The 11,825-nt window shown below is 40.6% G+C and overlaps 2 protein-coding genes across 2 annotated transcripts in view; both read right to left on the reverse strand.

Annotated features, from left to right (window-relative positions):
- Positions 1-9,717, reverse strand: part of LOC308102622 (cysteine-rich venom protein-like) — a gene marked incomplete at both ends in the record, with an annotated part of 111,604 nt that extends 101,887 nt beyond the window's left edge. Inside the window, 5 exons of the mRNA XM_080452423.1 lie at positions 3,894-3,984; positions 5,140-5,174; positions 5,260-5,319; positions 5,419-5,437; positions 9,640-9,717. Coding sequence (XP_080308549.1) covers positions 3,894-3,984; positions 5,140-5,174; positions 5,260-5,319; positions 5,419-5,437; positions 9,640-9,717 — 283 coding nt within the window. The remainder of the gene's footprint in view (positions 1-3,893; positions 3,985-5,139; positions 5,175-5,259; positions 5,320-5,418; positions 5,438-9,639) is intronic.
- On the reverse strand, positions 1,901-3,124 carry LOC308103775 (cysteine-rich venom protein Cau1-like; the record flags this gene model as incomplete). Its single annotated transcript, XM_080453934.1, has 3 exons — positions 1,901-1,988; positions 2,780-2,874; positions 3,101-3,124. 3 exons carry the CDS (start codon positions 3,122-3,124, stop codon positions 1,901-1,903), a joined length of 207 nt encoding a protein of 68 aa, XP_080310060.1.
- Positions 9,718-11,825: the final 2,108 nt, after the last annotated feature.

Consider the following 11,825-nt stretch of genomic DNA (forward strand, 5'->3'; position numbering starts at 1 on the left):
TTACATACGTAACCCCTAGGTTTATACAACATTACCCAAAATAACGCAACCCGCAAACCACAAATATTTATAAGCAAAAACAATCCCAAAGGGGGTCAGTTATTTTTAATGAACATTTGTTATTGGATGTACATACAGTATGCGCCCACACAGTATATGATAGCCACGGGTTTTGCATAAGGAACATCAATGAATGTGGATTCAATAACTTTTCTTGTGATATGTTTTTTTTGCAGCCGGCTGGTCATTCAGTGGGCGGGACGTGTGGACGGGCGTTTAGACAATCTCAGTGGTGCATTTGCAGGTGGAGGCGCAATAATTTGCGAGCATTGTGCAGCCCCACGTTTTCGTCTGGCCAGGACAGTTGCTGAACTGGTCACGATAGGGACATGGGTTGGCTAAGAGAGAGAGAGAGAGAGAGCGGTTCATTCATAATATATTTTTGTATGTTTGGGTCCCTGGGGTCCCTTCCTAGAAATGTAATTGGCAGTGGTGTAAAGTAACTAAGTACATTTACTCAAGTACACAGTTCTTAGGTACAATTTTGAGCCATTTTTACTTTACTGGAGTATTTCCAATTGTCTATACTTCTACTCCACTACATCTCAGAGGCAAATATTGTACTTTTACTCCACTACTATTATTTGAAAACTTTAGTTACTAGTTACTTTTCAGATATAAATTATTACATTATAAAACATACATTAGTCACTTTAGCCCTATTTAATACCTAGCCTATTTGAAAATAGCCGATCTACAAGCTCACAACGCGTCGCAGCGCATTGTGAGCTTGTGCTGTAGATCTGCTATTTTCAAACATTTTAATACTTTTACTTTTGGTACTTTTAAGTACATTTTGATACCAGTGCTTTTGTACTTTTACTCAAGTACATTTTGAATTCCGGACTTTTACTTGTAACAGAGTACTTTTACATTGCAGTATCGATACTTTTACTTAAGTAAAACATTTACTTTTACTTAGTACTTTTTTCACCACTGGTAATTGGTTAGTGTCCACCACTGCACATCACATCATTAAAGTCCTTCACAGTACAAAACCGTCTATCAGGAGACCACAAGGGGAGGTAAATGCAATTTCCCATAGAAAGGACGTGTCATTCACTGCCGACGTTTTTCCGTTTTCTCCTTTGTACATAAAGTGTTTTGTATTTGTTGATGACATGCATTAGTGTGTTATTTTGTATGCGATGTTGATGAATTGAATACATAGGACCACAACGGAAACAAGTCCCCAGGACTTTTTTTGTGTTATCCTTTTTTTAGCCTTAATGTCTGACTGTACCACATGTTGTTTACAAAATTTTTTTTAGTTTTTTTTTTTATTCCCACTATTTTGTAACCCTTTTTTCACCCGGTGCCAATTATCTAAGTGATCCTGGGCGCTACACTCCCCCCCGCCAGCCTAGGGAGCCCAGAGCCGCGCTCATGCCTCCTTCAATGCATGAGAGCCAACTGACCTTCTTATCACCTGACTGGGGGGAGTTTCCCCGGTAGGACGTAGCGCGCTGAAGGAACACGTTATTCCAACCAGTTCCTTTCCCCTCCTTCAGGCGCCCCGGCTGTCATGGGGGGGCGGTATAGTGACCAGGATTACTACATGTTTTTGTGAGGGTACCCTAGGGCCTAGGAGACACGGGGAGAACATGCAAACTCCACGCAGAGAGGCCCTTTCGCCAACCCCACCTAGGGTATGGGCGCTGATGACGTGGAGAAGACACACCACCAACGCCCACAGCGTCCCCGGCGGGTATCGAACCCAGGACCTTCTAGCTGTGAGGCGACAGTGCTACCGACTGCGCCACCGTGCCGTGTTGTTTACATTTCTGACTATTAAGTACAATCAATCAATCAAACAATCCACTGTGTGGTAGAAATATGGTCACTTACTGCACAGCTTGTCGTCACAGGCGTTGGGACAGTCACCACAAGATGGTCCAGACTTGTAAGGGTTGGTGGGTAAGTTACCACTGCAATGTGGGTCACAACAACATCAAATATTAAATATTATATGATCAGAGAGTGTCTGAGACAGCAAACCGTTGTTGTTTGTTGTTTTTTTGTGTCAGTGGGGCCAAAAGGGGTGCCACATACTCCACAAATCGATCGCTGCGAGTCGCAATAAATTATGGCCCACCGGTTATTGTTTTATACTGTATATTTTGGATCTTCTCAGTAAGATGTCTCTCCGTGTGTCTCTGCTGGTGTGTCTCTGCTGGTGTAGAATGGGCAGGTGAAAGACTCCACGTGTTTGTGTGTTTGCTCTGTACATATACAGAACCAAGTGAAAAGTGTAGAACAGGGGTGGGCAACTTTGATGATGGAGAGGGCCACTATATTTCAACACTCACTCCATAGGGCCACATTGCATATACTGTCGGGCAGAAACCTCTTATCTCCGTATGTTCACTTTTTTCGTGAATTAATGCCGGACTTCGCCATTCTATGTTTCTTTTGCTATTTTTTTATTAGAATCCTGAAAAGTTACATTTTAATTTGATTTCAAATACATTTAGTTATACTTATGTTATCTTTATGAACTTAAATACAAATACATTGGACATAAAAAAGACAATATAATTGTAATACTAGTCATTAAGCTACTTGTGTTCCATGTTTGGAATTACCTGCGGGCCGCATTAAGTGAAGGTGGGGGCCGCATGTGGCCCCCGGGCCGCCAGTTGCCCATGTATGGTGTAGATTAGAAGTATTGGTACTTACGCTGGACAGTACTGACACACATAGAAGTATTTGTACTTACGCTGGACAGTACTGACACACATAGAAGTATTTGTACGCAGCGTTGGGGCAGTGGGCCACGGCACATCCGACCTCGTTGGAGCGGTACCACACCACCTGTACACGCATGCACACACAGTGACACAACACAACAGTAACTCATCGTGTAAACAATGCACAAAACGTACACTGTAGCTCCCAGTACAGTATCACGTTATCAATTAAAACAGTTTGACAAATTTTGACAAAGTGCAAATATAAACTGTGTACCTGTGTGAAGTGTCCGACCAGTGCCAAGCTGACCGATAAGTCGCTGTAGTGAAAGTTATTCACCTCATCATACCAGGCCTGGATAGCGGTGTCCCATGGCAACTTAGAACTGGAACTGTATATGTTCTCACCACATCCACTGGCTATACCAAGAGAGAGAGAGAGAGTGAGTATTCATGTCACCAGCCGCTCAGTGAATTTTTCAAAACGTATAAAACATACTTGTGTAAAAAATTGTGGAGGGTTATTCTACTGGCACTAATTTGTCCATCGGTTTGCGAGATCCATCGATCCACTTTCCCAAATATAATCTGTCTGTCTGTCTGTCTGTCTGTCTTTCCGTCCGTCCGTCCGTCCGTCCAGGAATCCGTTTATTTGCCTGTGTCTGTCTGTCTCTCGATATGCTCGTCTCCAAGTCCTCTGCTAACTGCTACTGTACTAGCTAATTGATTAAAGTTAATTAAAAGGAAGGTTTGCTCTCCTATCACAACTAGAACTGAGGTTGATAAATCCGACATTTATTTATGCAACGGAAGCCACAGGCCAGCTTATCTGAGAGCACTGGAAGCAGTGACAGTGGACAAAAAGTCCCCTCTCTAATGGTCGGGTGGAAACCTCATACTATGTCCAAATTGATTTTTACTTTTCAGGATTCAAATACAAAAATTGCAAAAGTAGCAGATCCACAAGCTCGCAACGTGGCACGGAGCAACACGTTTTGATGCTTTTGTGTGACGCTGTAGTATGATCAAGCTAGGACGTTAATTTACGGGGGAAAAAAACACAAAAAGTTAAAATATGGAGATAAGAGGTTTCTGCCCGACAGCAACGAATATGTTTGAAAACGGGTGATGTGATGTGATTACTGCTGATGGTTCTCTGGTTGGAGGGGCTGTGGTTATTGGAGCAGCCGTTGGCCCATTTCTGAGCGTTGGCAGCAGCTGCATTGCTCCAACTCTGTGAGAATGAGAGACACAGGATGTTAGATCTGTATGAGAACCACTGATATAGTTAATGGTCATAAACAGTGTATGAGAACCACTGACATAGTTAGTGGTCATAAACAGTGTATGAGAACCACTGATATAGCCTCTTGGGGCACCGCATACTTTTTTGTCTAGAAACAGTAACTGGGTTCTTAGTCCCAGTTTAAAAAAAAAAAAAAAAACTCATGGTTTATTCCTACTAACAAGTTGTGGGAAAATTACTACATTTTTTTACTTAAGTAAAAGTACCAATACTGCAATGTAGCATTACTCTGTTACAATTAAGTAAGTCCGGAATTCAAAATTTACTTGAGTAAAAGTACAAAAGTATTGGTACCGTATCAAAATGTACTTAAAGTACCAAAAGTAAGAAAGTACTCATTATGCAGAATGTCCCATTTCACGTTTTCAAATGTATAAATGTATACAAATCAGTTGAAAATAGCCAATCTACAAGCTCACAATGCGTTGCAATGCGACGCATTGTGAGCTTGTAGATCGGCTATTTTCAAATGGCCAAAATGTATATAAGGCTGAAGTGGTTTATGTATGTTTTGTAATAATAATCAGAATCTACAAAGTAACTATTAACTAAAGTTTTCAAATAATTGTAGTGGAGTAAAAGTATAATATTTGCCTCTGAGATGTAGTGGAGTAGAAGTAAAAGTACTGAAAATTGGTAATACTCAAGTAAAGTACAAATACTTCAAAATTGTACTAGTACAGTACTTGAGTAAATGCACTTACTGTAGTTACTTTACACCACTGCTAACAACACTACATGTGCTGACAGATTCTGCTGGAGGTTACTGAAATAGTGGTCGACTACTATATCAGTAGCCTCGATCTCCAGGCTTTTATTTTTTAGTTGTTCTCCAACTTTTTCATGTCAAGGAAGACCCCCATATGAAACTATTTTGTACCCTCTTACAAGATTTGTGTTGTTAAAATGTTTTCAAATATTCAATTGACAACGCTTGTGAGCTTATGGATGGGCTGGTGAGACACTGGATTGTATATATTTTCTTAATATTGTGTCTTGTATGTCTTTTGTACTCTATGGACCTTCTGGAGAGTCTGAAATAAAGATTGAATTGAATGGAATACAGTATATGGAGTATCTTACCATCTTCAGCATGTTGCTGGCGGTAGGCTGCACACCTGTAGTATATAATAAATGGTATTATTATAATATATATATATATATATATATATATATATATATATATATTAGTATTAATATTACCTCTTCTCAGCTCGTTGTGTTTGTTCACAATGTCATTCTGGTCTGACACGGACATAACACCTACGTGAAAACAAACAGACCAAAAGGACAGAAATGACATGAAATTCTGACAAACAATTACAATTGGAATTACTTTTTTTAATAACGGTACACACTCACCCGGCTGCAGGTGCAGCATCTAGAGATGAGATAGAGAAGAACGGTTCATTAATACCTTGCAAAGTGCATGAATTCAAAACAGATTTGTGACATTATGTCTGAAAGGGAAACGTTCAATGTTCATAAGAAACTCTTGCATCATCATAATTATGGAAATAGAAAATACGTCTCTCTGGTATAGCCTAAACTAGAGTGTGACCTGATGCCACATTTTTGCACAGTCCTTTAGACCAGTGGTTCCCAAACTGGGGGTCGAGACCCCCAGGAGTGTTCCCAAATTATGTTGGGGGGTCCCCAGATAATTAGCTTAATGTGCAACATTGTTTTCTCATTCATCAGTAAACAAACCAACATACAGTATACGTCTATTCAGGTTATCTGCACATTTCTAGACAATTTAAGTAAAGACGTTTAAGACCTTTTTAACACCAAATGCGAGGCGTTGTGAGCTTGTTCTGGAGCTCCACAAATCACGTTCAACCCAGATTTGGCTCTAACAAGAGATACAATGTATCCTTACTCTCGTTTAAAACCGCTCTAAAAGAGCACTTACAGGTGGTGCACTCTTTACAGGCCACTTTTACTGAGTACAGAGGGTTTAAAGGGCAAGACTACTTTGGTAGAGGTATGGGTTGTGTAGTTACCTTGCCATGGTGTAACTCCAAAGGTGGAAGAGAAATCCTCCTATATTTTGACAAACCTCTGTGGCCGTCGTGTCAGCAAAACTGTGTGCCCATTTCTCCTCACTGGCCCGTTTTTCTATTTCAACAAATCTCAGCTTATTATTAGCGTTTATCTGTCAAACAATGGCAGATCAAACTGCATGCAGGGTTGCCAGGTGTCGCGCGAGAAACAAGCAACAAGGTCGATGAAAAGCAGGCCAAACAAAGCGAGCCCTACAAGCAACAAGGTCTTGAAAAGAAGGCCAAAAGAAGCGCCTTCACACATATACATTGCCTCTTGGAAAACAGCCGATCTACAAGCTCACAACGCGTCCCCACACCCACTAGTATAGGGCCTAGCTAAGATATGTATGCACTTCATTTAGGAGAGAATATCTCAACTGTTCTTGGCTAATATGACCCCAGGGAACAATTTAGGAACTTTGACTAATTCTCTATCCGTGACGAAATACCTGAAAATGACCACGCCCTTTTTAAAATGACCATAACCGGTGCATTACTTCCAACATGGCTCTATCTGCTAAACCGTTAACACTACAGATTTACTGAGGTCCTCAAAATGTTCAGAATACTTATGTTTGGGGAAACATAGACAAGTGTAATATTTATAATTTGATATTTTATGACAGAATAGCTAAAAAACACCCCAAAAAAAAACCCAACATATTACAGTCCAGGGCTATAGGAATATTCTGTGTGAATCAGTCTAAAAGCACCTAAATGTAACCCAGGGCATGCTGTAATGATTTAGCAAGGGTACCTGAGCCAGCAATGGGTCATCATTGTGGCCAAATCCAATATGGCCACCACCAGAAAAAGGTTTTGGCTAAAACTTTTGAACCAGATGAGCTATAAACGCAAACTTGGTGTCTAAATCTAGTTTTTTGACAATTAGAAACATGTTGGAATGCTTATCTTTATGGCTGGGTGTGGCTGGACCTCTATTTTGCATATTTCAAAGAAATATTGGTTTTGAAAATGTGTTTTACTTACTTTAATATTTGGCAAACTTGGTGTCTACTTTATGCTTTTTGAGCATTAGAAACACATTGGAATGCTCATATTTATGATTGAATCCATCTAGAGCACTCTGACTTGCACATCAATGCTCAGCGTAAATGTAATACTATCGTAATAGTCAAAGGTGTATGGAATTTGAACAATACATTTAAATTAGAATCAGAAAAGTTAATTGCCAAACAAAAAATGGTTGCTAGGAATTTGTCTCGGTGTTACCACAACAACAGAACAGCATAACTGTACTGCACCAGACACACACACACACACACACACACACACACACACACACACACACACACACACACACACAGACACAAGCTTTACTGGCATCTGCAAGATGGGTCCAGTAAGGCTCCCAGCTTCTGAATTCTGAATCAGTGCAGCTTGGGTGGGAGGAAGGTTCTCAAGGGACCTGGTACCATTTGACCAACATCAGCCTTCCCTGACTATGGGAAAAGGAGTGCAGGTATCTCAAAGGAACCCTGGTCACCCTCCCCTTGGAGCCTGAAAAGATCAACTCCAATGGCCATGTCCAAAGTTTGGAGTGTATGGTCATCATCATATACAGCAAGAGCTGTGGTGGCCACAGCAGAGTAGATGAATCTTGACAGTGGCTTTTCTCAGTCCCTCAAGAACATTCCTCCCACCCAAGCTGCACTGATTCAGCATGTAAACACTGCTGCAGACCAGCTTCTATTGGAATCAGACAACCTCCGTCCAACAAAATATCCCAGATTCAAATAGGTTGGGCTGGTACTGGGACTCCATGACTAAGACTTGTGAACCTTACTGGACCTATCTTGCAGGTGCGAGTAAAGCTGTTGCTGTTGTAACACCATAATGTGATATAAACTATATACTATATTGTAAACAATTATATACACCTTTGACTAGTATGATATACTAGTCAATGGTGTATAGAATAGTAATACTATATAGTATTACATTTTATGCTGAGCATTGTTGAACATACTGTATTAGCTGTAGCTGTATCATTAGGAATGAGTTCTACAGTTAAATCATTCTATTGTTTCAACAAAATTACATTGTAAGATGCATTGGTTGTTTCATAACATAGTGGCCATATTTGTGATAATCAAATTAGTGTCCTCTAGATAGATTAAATCATAAAGATACATGTTTCTAATTGTCAAAAAATGTGTGGTTCAAACATTATAGTCAGGTGGCGGCCATATTGGATTTGGCCACTATGATGACCCTGAAGGTCGCTGGCTCGGGCACCCTTGCTAAATCATTAGAGCATGGCCTGGGTTACATCTGGGACAAATGTGGTGCTTTTAAATTGATTCGTGCAAAGATATCCCATATGGCCCTGGACTGTTTCTTTTAGCTGTTCTGTCATACAATATCAATTTAGAAATGTTACACTTTACTATGTTTCCCTAAAAAAGTATTCTGAACACTTTTAGCATCTCAGTAAATCTGCAGCTCCAACAGTTTAGCAGATAGCCAGGTTGGAAGCAGGTTATGGTCATTTTAAAAAGGGCGTGGTCATTTTCAGGTATTTCGTCCCGGATAGAGAATTAGTCAACGTTCCTAAATTGTTCCCTGGGGTCATATTAGCCAAGAACAGTTGAGATATTCTCTCCTAAATGAAGTGCATACATATCTTAGCCAGGTCCTAGACTACACCTGCATTTTCACAACCAACGCCAAAAACGCACTACCACCAATATTGCCCCTAAACCGCTTACAATAGGCGAACATGGCAACACCAACTTCTGCACTCTGCCAGGGGGCCACATTCCATACACTACGTTCCGTTCACCGCAGCAGCACAACAACAGCACAACACAACAACTTCAGAGACACAAACATTCTTACGGATCTCTCTGTGTGTGTGTGTGTGTGTGTGTGTGTGTGTGTGTGTGTGTGTGTGTGTGTGTGTGTGTGTGTGTGTGTGTGTGTGTGTGTGTGTGTGTGTGTGTGTGTGTGTGTGTGTGTGAGGGAGTGTGTGAGGGAGTGTGTGAGGGAGGGAGGGAGGGGGGGATCGCCACGCGACCGAACGGTTGTGTGTGTGTGTGTGTGTGTAGACTATGTGTGTCAAAAATAATTGCTACATTGATTAGAAATTGATCATTCAAAATATGCTCCTCATTAACTTACATTGTATGGTAAAACAGCTCTCAAAGTCACTCTTTTAGCATGTAAACAAACACAAACAAAGCTGATTCAGACTATATGGATTAATAATAAAAACATTATAATAAATGGAGCAATTATTTCTGATTTCTTGTCTGATTTCTCCTTTTCTTCCGAGTTACATCATGGCAAGTTAACTACACAACCCAAACCTCTACCAAAGTGGTCTTGCCCTGTAAGTGGTACCGGATATGCAGCTCGGCAAAAGTGAATTGATCTCCAGTGTATGACGGCGGACAATTTCATGATAAAGTATACAGTAATCTCCGCCGTACGATTATTGACAGCGCTTTTCGTCACGATAAACAATTCCAAGCGATTATCCTCCCATGTCCCTATAGTCGTCATTACTTACTTTTTCCTCTGCCACGGGGGTGGCAGGCACCCTCACGGCGAGCAGAGCCCAGGCCAACAGGAAGGTAAGCGTGTACATGGTGCTATCCAGTATACTGTGTCCTGAGTCCTGACACCTCTTATATATATATACTGTTCTGTACCCTCCTGGGCTGTGCTGCTGACTGACACGTCAACTCCTACTCAGAGGTACAGTATATGTGTCAAAGTAAAGGACACACCGTAGATGGGGCTCTGTCAACATGGCACCTGTCGACGTGTCCTTCATTGACAGATGTATGGAAAGGTTCTTTCAACATGCAGAGTTTAGACACCATTAATTTTAACTGTGTACCATAACCACATGGTTTTGGTATCCTGTATAATCATGCATGTCAACTGTTAGATCAATTTTATAATTAATAATCGAACTTGTAAAAATATGTACCAGTAAAAACTCGAAAGATAAAAAGGTCAATACAACGACTTCATGGTAATGTTTGTAGTTTGAATAAGTTTACACAAAGAGAAAATATAAGGCAATCAAAAAGGACAGTCTGAAAGTGGCTTATTCGTAGGATAGTACAATGTTTCCCTGAGCTTTCAAAGTTGGTGTGTCGTTAATATTAAGTGATTGTTGACATTCAGATTACAAAAGATTATGGCAAACAGGAGGGAACATACCATAAACATTTCAACTGTGAGTTCTAACTGGGTCGGGTCATGGCTCAACACCTGGTGTAAGTGTGTGGCTCTGACATTTCAAGGTGCAGGCGTCTTCTCTTGGAGGATTCAACTTTAGCATGCAGGAAAGATGACACTAAAATATTGATATGATTGCAGATACCAAGATCATTCATACAATAGATAGTTGTTTAGACCTATCAAGTCCGCCCTGTGTATATTGGCATGTGGCATCAGAATAAAATGTTATTAATGTTTACATAAGTAGGCAGACATGTTCAGATACATAATTATAGACTTAATTTCAGTTAAATGTATTAAAGGACTGTATATTTTTAATTGAAAGATGAAATGGGTTCTGTATTTGTTTAATTAATGAGAGGAAGAACACCATCACAAAGTTTCCGAAATGTATTGACAGAAGCAAAATATACACCCTACAGTACATCTTGCAATAACTTTTTATTGCAAGACTTATTCGTAGAATAGTACAATGTTTCTCTGAGTTTAATAGTCGTCCTATCATCAGACCTATCATCAACTATGTTGATTAATTGTCACCAGTAATCGTGTCAAATGTAATCAGGTATAATGATGCGTCAACTATGTTGTCAAATTGTCATCATGTCTGGTCAGACTGAATTAAAGGAGAATTTCGCCCTAGGCGTTTGCTTACCTTTATTTGAGGTCGTTATCTCATCATAAGAGTGGTCCAGGACCCCCAGTTCATAACGAGCGATGTTCTCCATTTCGGGGACCCCGCCCCCCACAGCTCAGAACGGGAGTCTTTAGTTCTTGGCTAAATCCGGTTATTTCTGTCGCTCGAAAACAGTTTTTTCTTGTAGGCTATATATCTGTCGTGTGTGGTCCGTCTGATGTCGGTACAGTGCCATAGCTACATGGGCGCCGCCATTACTGTTTACAAATCTGATTTTACTGAAATCACGTTTGAAATCTCGTCTCGCGATACTTCCGCCTTCCGGACCAATGGCGGGCCGAAGTATCACTTGACGAGATTTCAAACGTGATTTCAGTAAACTTAGAACTGGGGGTCCTGGACCGCTCTTATGATGAGATAACCTCAAATAAAGGTAAGGAAACGCCTATAGGGCAAAATTCTCCTTTAAATACGTGAATTACCTTTTGGGAAAGACATGTAGACTGTCTGACATGTTTTATCATCAAACACTGGATGTTCGGCGTACAACATTTTCATGACTTGAACATAAACAAACCCTATATTTATCCACGAGAGCTGGTATGCCCACACATTTATTTGAGCTTTCATTGTCCTCGTTCTCTGAGCCAGAACCTGCGGCACGGTTGATCATGACACAAACATTGTGAGCTGGCACGTGACACGGGCTTACATGCTCCATTAAAGGTGTACACGAAACAGCAGGAGGTTATTTGCATAGACGTTATCTCTCCAGACAGATCTGTCAGCGCTGTGGCCTTAAACAAGTGATGTTGTTGATACAGTAGTAAATGTACACATGGAGCACCCGGATGGAGACTTACTGT

This window comes from Gymnoscopelus braueri, assembly GCF_963280865.1.
Source record: "Gymnoscopelus braueri genome assembly, chromosome: 16".
NCBI lineage: Eukaryota > Metazoa > Chordata > Actinopteri > Myctophiformes > Myctophidae > Gymnoscopelus > Gymnoscopelus braueri.